The sequence below is a fragment of the Aptenodytes patagonicus genome, chromosome 9 (assembly GCF_965638725.1).
Source record: "Aptenodytes patagonicus chromosome 9, bAptPat1.pri.cur, whole genome shotgun sequence".
In the NCBI taxonomy this organism is placed as follows: Eukaryota; Metazoa; Chordata; class Aves; order Sphenisciformes; family Spheniscidae; genus Aptenodytes; species Aptenodytes patagonicus.
Genome location: NC_134957.1, coordinates 15256471 through 15270017, shown reverse-complemented (window position 1 = coordinate 15270017; position 13547 = coordinate 15256471). Strand labels below are relative to the sequence as shown.

At 38.3% G+C, this 13547-nt stretch overlaps 1 protein-coding gene across 3 annotated transcripts in view; it reads right to left on the bottom strand.

The window, feature by feature from the left end:
- The window catches only part of AFF2 (ALF transcription elongation factor 2), a 348869-nt gene that overhangs the window by 237170 nt on the left and 98152 nt on the right, over nucleotides 1-13547 (bottom strand). For all 3 annotated transcript variants that reach the window (XM_076347219.1, XM_076347221.1, XM_076347220.1), the window contains exon 3: nucleotides 11885-12775. In XM_076347219.1, the coding sequence (XP_076203334.1) occupies nucleotides 11885-12775 (891 nt within the window). The remainder of the gene's footprint in view (nucleotides 1-11884; nucleotides 12776-13547) is intronic.

Here is a 13547-nt window from a genome sequence, read left to right as displayed (position 1 = left end):
TCTGTCCTTCAGTGACCTGACATGTGCCTTACCCTAGAAACCATAATGACTGGAGCAGCCAAGAACACGGAGAATTGTTCTGGGCTCCCACTTCTGAAACCACATGCAGGATTTGTTATGGAAAAGTCTCCCATGCTAGGCTGTAAAAATCAGCTCTTTTCTAACGTGCTTAGTTATGGAAGTTGCCTCCATCACTTACAGAAGTTTTCCCTTCTCGAAGAGCTAGACTTAGGCTGTCCCTGTAGAGGTGCAGCCTGTGGTGAGGAGAAGGCAGAGTCTTCTCCATTCTTGCCATCTGCTCACATAGGTGTTTACACCTATAGACAAGCTATAGAAGTCAGTCACCCCTTCCATAACACTATGACAGTTAATTTTATCCCAGGTCACTACCTGTCCTGGTGCCAGAGAAATTAAGCTGTATCCACATTAGTAAGAAGCGCAGCACAATAGGAGTCGATCTGTGGAGAGAAAGAGTTGGTGCCAAGAAGCCAGTGAACACAGTGTGTGCGTCTTTGGAGAGAGGAGGCAAGAGAAGGGGCTGCATGGCACTAGTCTGGCTTCTTCTGAGCACCAGGGAGCATCTGGAGCACGTTACGGGCATCCCTGCAGAGCTTCTCTTGTTTTCCTTTCAACTTAAAGAAATTTAATTCACGTATCCTGAGACGACTCCCCAATGAACCAAAGAGCAGCAATTGGGGAAGATCAGATTTGTTTCCAAAGTGTGCTCCTAAGTTAAACTAAAATGCTAACAGAAATGCACCCTTTTTCTTTCTAGCACCTGGCTCTTGTAAGCAAGCAAAGTCAATAGTAATAGGATATTCCTGATTTAGCTAAACATCTGAAATCTGGTCACTTACCTGAAGTCTTCATTATAGCTAAAACACTGGTTCTGAAAAAGTGGGATGAGAATTATAAGTAAACAGGCCATCTCTCACAAGATCTGATATTTGGGACTAGGGACTTAAAGTATGTAGAATACTAATAAAACCAGAAAAAACATTATCAAAATAAATCAAATATATTCAATATATCAAAGTATATTAAAAACTGTAGCAAACAATTTTCTTGATGAAATGCAGGTGCAGTTACATCTTAATAAAATCTGTTTACGAAAACAGCATTTGCAAATTTTAATTTTTCTTCTCCTCTGAAGAGCAATAATTCTCTATATCCCTGCTACATTCTACTCTTGCTGCTGGTCCCAAATAAGTCTTATTCATAGACTGATCATTTATGGTCTAATTTTGCTGCTTCTATTCAAAATCAGAAAGCCTTAGTCCTCATGTGGAATTAGCGGGATTACTTGCACAGCAATGCCAACATCAAAGGGTAAGACCAGTCTAACCTGGCTGTATTTTACAATCACCTCTACACCCCTTCAAGAACGGTCTTTTTGTTTATTTTGCTTATCTGGAGTACAGCGAATCGGGTATTTTATGTTTTAAGGAACTGGCAAGAACTACATAGAGGGGAAAAAGCAATAGCAGTTGTAAGTACAAATTTAGTGGGATTTAAATGGATTGCTTTGTATTCACATGCAGAAACTTTTTGAATGCAGCCCTGCCTCCATTCCACTCTGCACAGTCATTTTCTATCTTGTGGTGGAAGAAATTTATGACAAAGAAAAAATGTCAGCTGTTGGCACAAACAGTGCGTATCCCCTCATTGGCTTCTTGTGACTCCGCAGACCTTAGGAAACTTTAATGGTAAAGTTTTGCTTTCAGAAATATTGGCAAAGGCCTAAATCCCTGATTTCCAAACTTGGATCTGCAAACCATTTGTGGTCCATGACACCACAATGCATGGTCCTCGCCATGAAACCATGTTAAATGGTGACCTTTGTGATCATGGTATTGTGCAGCAAATGATGTGGTTGCTAGAATAATTGCTTTGAATAAAAATTACTCTTTTTAATATTTCCCTAGCTAAATTTGTGCCATATTTTATGTCAATGTGTAACTGTTGTCGGGAAGGGAAGATGTTACAGTCTCTCTCTCTCTTCCCAAGGCAAAATACACCGTGAAGTTTTACTTCACAAGGAAGCCGCTTAAGAAAGCTACTCCTGGATGTAAAGAGAGGTTCAAAATTAAGCATATTCAAGTGTCATTAGCATGTGCTAGTAGAAATTATATATTTTTCAAGATGTTTTTAGTTTCTGATGACATGGAAGTTAGGGTTTCTTGGCATCAAAAAGGATTAAACCCACAGACGGAGGTTACTGACCAGGACGTGAAGCCTTCATTCAGGGTGAACTCTAAGTAATAAAATCCAAATCCTGACTCCTGCAAGTGACCTGAGGATCTTTATGGTTTTCTAAGTTTACAAAGGGTACGTGTCAGTGTTTTAACGTATTTAAGAAAGAATCATCTCAATGTTTATATTTAAAATACTGTCAAATGTAAACAGGTGCCTGGATATTTACAAACAGCAGAGTAATTGCCAGCTTGTCTTGTGGATTTAACTGTCACAGCTTGCAGCTCAGTGAAATATAACCCAATAAGTTTACACATCTGGGGGATATAACAATGGGAAATTATTCTGAGAAAGCGTGCAAGGGAAAGCAGCATGTATTAACTGAAATATGTTTAGACTGGCAGTATTAATTGGCAGTATTAATGGGGATTGAAGCTTACACCTATGATCACTGACTCCTCTCAGAGATCTCAGCAAATCCCTGCAAAAATAGGCTCATTAGCCTGGAAAGTGACTGAATCTGTGCTTACCTTGCCTCTTCCTCCCTCTGCTCCCCAAACCTTTTCTTTACACTGTTACCTTTTCTTTACAATGTTATTTTACAAATGGCTACTTGAACAGCAACCACAGGAAAAAATTAAAATCAACACCTACCTTCTTCTTAAGTTCCCCGCACTGGATGTACACAAAATCATCCCCACTAATGTGATCGTGGGAGATCAACCCTGGGGTGCAACTTCAGGAAATCTCTTGGAGGTGGTTCCTACATATTCTTTTGTCATGGAAAAGAATGGTCATTCCCTCCCTAGGAAAAGAAATGGGTCCTCCCTACTCTATAGGCCAACCATAGCCTATACCCTCACAGTTAGGAGTTAGGTATCTATAATGCTATCATAGATATCTCTACCTCCCTTGTGTGTATTAATTTAAGAGTATGAACATACCCATTTGTCCGGTCTCATTTACATACCTAACTAAATTTATGCTATTCTGCTGCTCTCAAGACCCAGCATGATGGAATAGGAAACAAACTTTGCAGTGACCCAGCAGGAATAGAAAGGCAAAAGTGAATTCTTCTACTCGCAACAGGAGACCTGATGTTGGTACTTACTACATCATCATGATTTTCAAAGGAGAAATTTTAAAACTTCCTTTGGCCTGAGATGAAACTCTTGGCATTTTTCAACTGTTTTTCTCTTGCTTTATTATATGAGGGAACAATTTAATGTTTCTTTTAAAATGGGAAATGGTATCACTCTCTCTGCCATAACAAAAGCCTGTTTTAGATTGTTTTATTACACAATTTTTAAATGCATATTGCCATAGCACTTCATAGGACTGTATTTACATTTACCTTTCTAAAACACACAGTATATTATGTCGCAATTAAAAGCCCACAAACTCAATCTGATATTTCTTCACTAATTTATTCCCAAGCCAATATGTATTTTAATGTTCCAAACTGTTGCTAATTAACACATGGAAATATTTTAACATGGATTTTGATTAATTCCATTTAACAGTCTAACCAGTGCTAAAACATATGTGGTGTGTCACTTCTTTCTTTTGAGGAAGGCATTGGCATTAAATCTTTCAATCTTCCTGAGCACTAAATGCTAATTTCAGGAAGATTAAATAACAGACTGCAGCTACAGTTTCCTTTCTTTACTTCCCAGAAGGTGAAATGAACATATTTATGTGGGAGGAATTTCTTTACTGCACAAGCCAAAATACAGAAATTAGATATTTTTTTTTCCAACATTGCTAATACACTAGCAATTGCCTGCCAACTAAGTAACTTTAACCTATATCTGCAGTTCGTGGAGAGTTGCCAAGTTCTGTGTTCAACTTTCTTTCACTCTGTTTTTTTTATTAAAGTATTTCCATACGATGTTTTCACCTGCAGCTCCTAAATGCTTTTCCATACTCGAATCAGAGACAACTAGCTTATAGTGGGGTGGCTCTGGCTGTAAAGCCAGAAACGCTCATATAAGACCCTCCTCTGATTTTCACACTTTGAAGGTAAGTTATAAATATGATTCATATGGTATTGCTCTAATGGTTTAAAATCTGAGTATAATTCTGCATGTCAACAAGCTAAACATACAAAATACCCAGAGGTATGCATGCGAGTAAGCATCTTACGCATGTAAAAATGCAAGAACACAGAGCAGGAGGAGGCTGCCTTCTGGATCATGGGTTAATTGCTTGCATATCACATACAGCTTTTCACAAGATGGAGTTTGATGAGCTTAAGCACAGTTAAGCTCTTCTGCTCTTGTGAGTCCCACCAGAAAGCGGACCACACCTAAGTACTGTAGTTCCTCTTTCCCCTATGGTGAGTCCTGTTTCCCTGTCCTCACTTCCACGGTCCATCCTCTGCTTGATGGTCAGCTTGTTCCTACTGAAAGCTGAAGCAAAGGTTCACTGTATGTTCAGATCACACCCACATCTTCATGTCTACCACACCTCTGTTGCATAAGTAACCTTTTCTTCTTATTCTTTCCCTAGGCCTTACTTTACTTGTCGCAATATTCTTTGTAAATCTTCATTCAGCTTGACAATACATGGTACTATCCCTCCTCCTTTACCTTTCGCTAGCTGTATTTCAGTCTCAACTGCTAACATAGCATCTGAACAGTGGTTTGTGTTTGGTTTCCTATTACCTCTACAGTATCTAATCACACTTTCTGCACCATTCAGCTGCCAGGATTCCTGGCATTTGCAACAGAGCATTCCAGTTGTTTCTTACTGATCTACGCCTACCAGATAAAGCAAAGTCCAATTTTCTACTTGACTACCATTTTCATCAGGATTAGAACTTTCTTCTCCAAGTCTACATTTACTCCCACTGATTTTCTTCTATTTTCTTTATGCCTCTTTTTATACATTTAACAGGTTTGTGTTGGATGTAGTGTTTTCATCATATTCACTAAATGAGTGGCCCTGGGAGAAAGTTAATTATAGCTACTAGCAAGAGTCCCCGCTCTTGTTCAAGAAGCAGAGGCTGTCCTGAGAAGCAGCAGGTTCGGTCCCAGCGATGATTCACAACAGCTGTCATTGCCCGTGCAAAAACGTGTGCATACTCTCTTGCCTGTACTTTAAAAAACACGTGACTTCTGTGTTCTCAGACTATTTAAAACCTTAATTCCTGTGCTCTCTACAAGGAAAAGCACAGAAGAATTTGTGGAAAAAATATCCGAAAGTTACAACAGGAAAGAGCAGTGAATATGTAGGTAGGTTCTTTCAAACTAGCTGTGTGTTACTTTAAAGGTTTGTGTCAGATAAAATAATATTTAACATAGCTGACGGTAAAGTTTACAAACGGCCATTCATTCTAGCACAGAAGGCTAAACGCTGATACCTGAATACCTGCCAATCCTGTTCTCAGTAAGAATCATGCATGCTGTTCACTCGAGGGCTGATCTCAGCCCAGAGTGAAAACACACATCATAAAAAATTCAAATACCTGAAAATGGCATTTTCTCATTGTTTCTTACATGAGCATTCTTTGTTTTACAGTTCACAGAGAATATATTTATTAAAGCAGGTCATGTTCCAGAAAAGTATTAACAAATAGTGCACAGGCTCCAACTTGGTTACACCTGCTGGACTGGTCCTAGAAGAACACCCTTGTTAGCTGACAACTAAGCAGACTATCAAGATCCAAGAGCATCCTTCCTTATGCATTTGCATGCCAGATGGATGGAAACAAGATGCTGAAAAATTAGCTCTACCCAACTCCTGGTCGTTATTCAAAAAGTACATTACCAGTCAATGTGAAGATATTACAACACTTAACACTGTTGTTTATATGGCTTGTGATATTTTCCTTAAATTAATGGGAGGAAGAAGAAAAGATGCAGTTTTAGTTATGGAAAAGCAGCCATAATAATGCTTTTCCATCAGATATCCGAACAATATTCCTCTAAGAGTGAAGAGTAAATATTATAACTCCCTTTCCTAGTCAGATGCACCAAAGCACTGAGGACCACCCATCAAAATGAGAAACAGATCGATAAAGATTTCTGCCTTCTGTTTGATTAAAAAACCTCTACAAATTAAACTGGCTATAATGAGTTCGAGAAGTACCAAAGTGACTGTCCCATAGTCACACACCAAATCTATTACCATTTATGAATACACCCTACAGTCCTCCTGCAGCCACTAAATGATGCCTCCACATCTTTGCTCAAGCAAAACAAATTCTACTACTGCTCTCCCCAAAGCCTTTTATGTCATTTTACATTGTGACACTTCATATGACACCATTTGAATAACAATATTTCTTACACTTAACTTGGACCAATACAAGCCACTTATAAGCAGTTACTTTGGCACTGGGAATTTCAAAAAGGTTAAAAAAAAAAACAAAAAACTTTTCAAGACACCATGAGACTGACTCTTCACAAATAAAGGTACTGTAATTTCACTGAGATTTTCTTCTCCCAGCAAGAAAAGATTAAGAGTAGCTTAAAAAACAAAACCAAAAAACCACTAACATGCACAGTGAGAAAGAAGCTATCTAACCCTTCCTTCCCCAAACCAAATATACATGGTCAGTTCTTTTAACCACACCTATTCAACTGATTTAAAGTGCCCTGTTCTGCAGTCTGATGTGAAATGCAAAGTTCCCATTGGTCACAGTGGTTCAAAATCAGGCCTTAAATATGCTTACTTATGCGTGATTTAAAAAAAGCAAGCTATCCTCTTGCTATCGCTGCAAAATTGCTCTTCTAGCAATTGTCCAAGCAATCGGACAGTAGCCTTAGAAAGGCCACAATAAGAGGTCTTCAGTCGAGTGGTGTCATATGGTCTTCATTTAGAAGTATCACAAGAACATTACTTCTCACAGTATTTACAAATGAAAAACATATGGTTGTAACCTGTAATACTGCAAGAAATACTGCTCTTTGGGTTTGTTTTTGGCCTCAGACTTTTGAAATATGAACCAAGCAAAGGGATTTCAGCTTAATGCGTGATTCAGTCCATTCTTCTTCAGAGCTCAAAGTCTGGGGAACTGCTAAAGCTTGCATCTGAAAAAAGCGACTTGCCCACAACTATAGTAATGTACTATAGTTGGCAACTAGAGTAGCGTGTATATCAAATGGGTGTGGGGGTGGTTAATTAAAGACATCTACTTTCCATTTAATTAAAAAAAGATATTATGGCTTTGGTTCCTATAAAGAGTTTTATAAGTCATATATAAGCCTCTTGCATTTACTATTTAGGTTCAATCAATATGGTTATCTACCTGTCAATTTTTCTTGCTCTTTAATGCAGAAAGAGAGCAGCCTTTTTTATAGCTAGCTCAGAAAGTACTAAGCTAATCAATACATGCAGCGATAACAGAATGATTTGAAACACGTAACAGAAGCTTATCGCTTTGCAGTATACTGAACTCGTCAAAATATTTTCCTAGAAGTAAAGTGAAAATAGAAGTTCTTCATTTTTTATTACTTAAGTGGGTGGCGACATAGATGTTGTAGGCCTTTTGGATTTGTTCCTAGCTTTGTATTTTTGGGAAAATTTGGTATATGAGCATTTGCTACTTTGTAGCAACGTGAGGCCAATTTTGCAGTGAGATTTAAAAACTCTGCCTTGAGAATCAAACATTATCTCAATTGCCCTTGATTTCCCGTCCCTAAACATTTATTGGAAATCCATGCATTGTTCTGGAGAACTGTGCATACGATTTTCCAGGAATGCATCTTCTGATGTTCCCACAGACCTTAAAACCCTTTGCTTTACTCAGTACTCTCAGTAATTTGTGTTCGAGCCCAGTCTAAAAAGTACAGGCTTTCTTTCAGCTATCTCCTGCTGAGTTAGTCAATTTGAAATAATTTGTAAGCATCTGATTCCTAGAGGTTTAAATATACATATATGGATCAAGATTCTGGATTTTAATGCAGCAGAGAGAGGATCAGCTGTTATTGTGGTCTCTAACCTCTACTTTTTTGAACACATGCATAGGATTTAACTATGCAGTTCTCTTTGAGTGGTAAGTAACAATCATCTGCCATCATACAATTCAAGTAGGTGGAATTCTACATAATACAAAAGCTCTTTGGGATGTCCCAGGCTTGCCATGATTTACCAAATGTTAAATGCAAGCTCAGAATTAATATATGTATGTATGTAAGTATGTACGTAAATACAGACTAAAGAGAGTTAGTAAGAAAGGAACAGGAAATACTGTTTACAGCTTGAGGCTTTCTATCAATTTTTCTGTCAGTTTTAGCTCCAGGGCCATTGTTATCATTTCTATGTCATGATATCTGGTGCACTTCTGCATGTCCCCCTGAAGTCACACAATGGCCTTATGGCCTCCCAGTTCTGAAAGGTCTGCTTCACAATTTCTGAATCTCAGAGGCTGGCAAGCCTGGGTGCTACTGGTTACATTGGGTTTTGCTCAAGGCACCAAACCGTAAGATTTTTTACCTTCACCCTTAGAAAACAATACTGATAAGTAAAATGAAGGAGAAAGGTAAAAGAAATCAAAAGGATCACAAGATCATAAAGAAATCCTTACAGGACATAACTAAAAGTCTACAGAGGCTCTGCTGTTCCTGCTTTTCTATCAGAAATGGCCGGGCATGGTGCAGACAGGTCTGAACCAGCTCTGTGTGGGTGAATCAAGGTCTGGAAATCACACAACAGCATCCACTCAGAGGCAAGGATTAGTCCATGGGTGCATAAGTGCTGCTAACACTACATCCTGACCCAGTCTGTTAAGTCTGTGTGAATTTACCATGAATCTCTACAAGCTCAGAAATCGCTAAACCACAATCCATTGCACAGTGGAGACACGCCAGCAGCAAGGCATTAACAATGTTGTCCACTGCAGAGGAGCTGAAAGATGGATGGACATCTCTGAGGGCAGAATTGGGCCCAGTGAAGGAGCAAAGATTCTTAGAGCAACACCTCAAGTGACACAAATTATGTTATAAAATTGATCACTTCCTTACACATGGCAGAATGCTTCCAGGGCACTCAACATCCTATTCCATTAAGCCATGATAAATGAGACCATATTTCCACATCAGTCTGAACTCATCTTTTAAATCTGCTTGTTCCAATATTTGGTTACTTATTCCCCTCCCCCTCCTTAAGATAGCAAAACCTGTCTTTTTCTTTCCCAACTTTGCATGTCTTAATAGATGCCATTATTGCAGGACCATCACCTAGGAATTTTCTTTCTTCACAGAATTCCTCATCTTAAGAGCATGCAAAATTTTGAGAGAAATCACTGAAAAACGTTTGGTGTGCAATCTCTATGCGTACACTCAGCAACTTGAAAAAATGGACTCAAAGATACATGAGAGCCACAGAACAAATTATAGAGACATGCCCCCCAAAAGTAACTCTCCTACTGCTAGTTTGAAGAAGATCACCACCACCATCTGGAACAGCATTAGGATGGAAACCCATGGAGCAGGAGCAAAATTGTTTCAAGCAGATCACTACAGCTCGAGGTGGCTAGGGAAGGTTCATAAATTGATAAGCACCACCGAAGGATCATAAGCCTCCACATCAATTGTATAAAGATTACAACAGAGCCACTCGCTGCAGTCATTCTGAAAAGGTTATGGGTTTCACAGGTGTGCACTGTCAGTTCTGATTAAGCTTAAACTAAACCAGTTATCTATAACATTGGATTGGAAGGAGTTTTATTGCTGAACGCAGGGTAAATCAAATTCAGGATACACATCTGTGGAAAAACACAGAGGGCCAAAGTTCACAGTCCTGACACAGGCAAAAAAAAAAAAATCCAGCTCTCCAAACTCAGGAGGAGATTTGCCTGTAAAAGATCCATCAGTCTGGCTATTGTCATATGTTCTGTATCGGAAAGGAAAGTTATTCATCACCTTAACACAGCTTTGGGGTTTCTTTCCCTCTTCAAATTATTGTTCGCTCTTATAATGCAGACTGTTTTAAGATTATTATCTGCATTCATTTCTAAAGTGCCTACAGTTTACCATTTATCTGATCATAAATGAAATTAATTATACACCTATACTTTTCACTACACAGCTATAGCAACAAATTCACAATGTAATTTTTAATCTGTGTGACTAGGAACATTTCCAAAAACAACAGTTCACATCAGAGGTTCTTAGAGCTATGCAAAAAACTGTGGGTAAAATCCTGCGCCCAAAAAACATTGCTAACAACTCAATTGATTTCAACAGTGCCAGGATTTCACTCAAAAATTAAAGAAAGAAAAAATGCATTCTTAATAGTTGATATAAGTTGCAAAAAGTACATTCTATTTCCCAAAATACTTTGTATTAATGCTGCACTTTAAAGTGCCTCTGTTGACTCATAGTGTTAATAGATGGCAAAAGTGAAAAAATGTATTTGCTTTTGCAACATCATTATTTCCTTTGCATGCAATTATTTACTTGCCAAACAATGCTAGCGACAAATCGCAACAGACTATGAAGCCATCTACATCAGCATATTTTTAACCTAAGGTAAAAATAAACAGAAACATCTGTAAAGTAATCTTGTACAAAGCTACGTTTATTAACAAATACATTTTCTAATAAAACACCATCTGCAAGCAACCCTCAGCTTCCACTTGATATAAATAGGCCTTTTACTGTTTTCAGATGCAGTTCCCAGAAAATTATTCCAAGCTCTACTGCAAAACACATCAGTCTTTGTTGCTGCCTGGAATGTTAATAAATAACATCAAGTTTTTAAATAGTCAAACAAATTATTGGCTTGAAACAATTATTCCAATAGAAAAAGCTGACCTTTTGCAATAAAGTGGTTTAAGAATGCATCGCTCCTCATTCCTAGTATAAAAATATTACCAAGCAGGGAAATATTTTGGGGAAAACAGAAAGCTATGAAAACCCCATATTGCAATTCTGCTCATACGTACACTATAAACCTACCTTGCAAAGGTTACTGCTTTAGAGAAACTCAGAATAAGAGAAAAAGTATAGAGAGTATAAATAGTTCAATTGGTATCCTTATTATACATCTGTGCTTGGAATGGACACAAATATGATCCAACTAAAATGTTCCTCACAGGACTACTGTACTGACCAGAAATACAAAATTCAACAGCTTAAACTGTTGGTAGCAGAGATTGGGACTGAATCCCAATATTAAGAGCTCTTCAAAATGCGTAAAAGCTTTAATGAGACAAATTTTCATAAGCATTAATCAGAAATTAAGCCACATTAATTCCATTAAAAGCAGTGGGAATTTAGCAAACTCTGCAAATAAACTCCTTACTGGTAGAACTATTTAGTACCACTGAAATTTGAACACTGCCATTTTTCCTTAGAGTTTAAAAGAGCAATCTTTCTATCAAACTAGCTCCTAACTGAAAATACAAGAAGAGTGAAAACTGCGGCTGAATTGAGATATTAGAGTTCTCTGTCCAGAATTCTAGCTGGTATAAATGTGTCACATCCAACAGAGATCTAGCCTTTTAATATTAATTGGAAACAAGCAATGTTAGTATTCCAAACTGTGCTTTTAAAACTTCATTAAATATCGCTACTGGGACTATCACAACAAACTTTGCCAAAAGTAGTCATGCACGGTCTTGAAAAAAAGGAATGTTTTAGACCATAATTCCAGGAAATGGAACTGCATATTTCCAGAGGAAAATATTCAGTGCATGAAATACTCAAGCAGTACAAGAGAGAAGATATTTTAAACTACTTACTTCAGTAACAGGAGGAATGTTGAGCTTTGGTACTTTGTTCTTCGAACTAGGTGTGTTCACTTTTCCTTCCAGCAGCGTTCCAAAGGACTGATTTCCATATCCACTCTCAATTTCTATCGGAGGTTTCAGTTCAGGTGAGTCATTGGGTACCTGGTCCTGACCATCCATAGGCCTGACATATGCTGTAGGCTTTTGCTGGACCATGCTGTTTTTACAGTGAAGTCCTGGTGGGAAATTCTGGGTCGAAAGACCATTGCTCGCAGATAACAAAGATGTGGAAGGAAGTGGAGATCCAGGACCATGACCTACAAACTCAAGCTCTGTGGGTGACTTTGAATGACTGTTTTCTTTGTAAGTATGTTCTCCAGCTGCTGTCTTTGAATGAGTATGCCTCCTCGAATGTGAAGATGCTGCCATAGAATTTGCTTCCTCAGTTCCTCCACTTTTATGCTGCTCACTCTGACAGTTATAGAGGTCTTCATACCTGCCCTGTGGCTGGTCATGGGAAGAGCTATGCTTTGTCCGACTCTGCTGACTACTGGATTGGCTTGGCTGGGCCCCACTAGAGTTGTGACCACCACGTGACCAGTCTGTCCTCGACTTCCTGCTGCTCTGGTGACTGTGTAGCAAAGTAGAATTAGATGACAATGAAGAAGGCGGAGGCATTGATGTCGATGAGTGGCCACTGATCTGATGAGATGGGATCATCCTGTTTCTTGGTTCTGGGAAAAAGTTCTGTTCATTTTTGTCAATGGGTGTCTGTGGGACAGAATTCTTTGGGATTCCTACAAGGTGGCTCTGGTTGGAATGGTTGGTTAACAGGTCCTTCATCTCATCATAATTTCCCAATGTGTTCTGGACACGGTTTGCAAGGGCATCGCCTTTATTTGTCTAAAATATATTTAAAAAAAAATAAAGGAAAAGAGTGAGTAAATTCCTGATTACGAAGTTACTGCTCAGAATAGTTGTCTTAGAAGATGGCAAATGTTAGCTGTTTAATGGTGTCATGCTGACATTTAATTTAATTTCAATTACATTTTGCATATGTTATGTAAGAAAAACCTATCAATAACTATGTTCAAAGAATCTCTTGAAACAGACTTGCATGAGTAACACTTGTGCACTGCTTCCCATTTTCTTAAATATGCTCTCAGAGAAGTGTTTAAATTGCATCAGTTATGGATGTTAGGAGCGAAATAGGCTAGTTTTATGTCACAGATGTTGGGCTTGTACATTTCATATCATGCAAAACATGAACATGCAATTACTGGCTACTGAGCATTTGAATTGCAATCACACAGTTTATTTAAGTATCTTATTGCTCTGTCAGCCCCTTGACCCATAGTTTTGCCGTAAATAGAAGCTGGGTAGTCTGTAATAAACATATAGCACCAAATCATCACTCCAGTGTAACTCCAATTACTTTTCTCTAGAGGGTTCAGTTTGACCTGAGGTATCTACCATCTGAATCCAGAAAATAAAAAGCTTCTACCCACTCAATTGCTACAGTAGCTTCAAATAAAAGATCATTCAAAAATATTTTCTTATAGAACATTAATAGACACGATTGCCACATTCTTAAGTATCAGGATTCTTCCGTTGTCTGCGGGCTGGTTGTATTTGTGAATCGTGCTTTTCTTTGAATTCCAGTAATTATTAAATA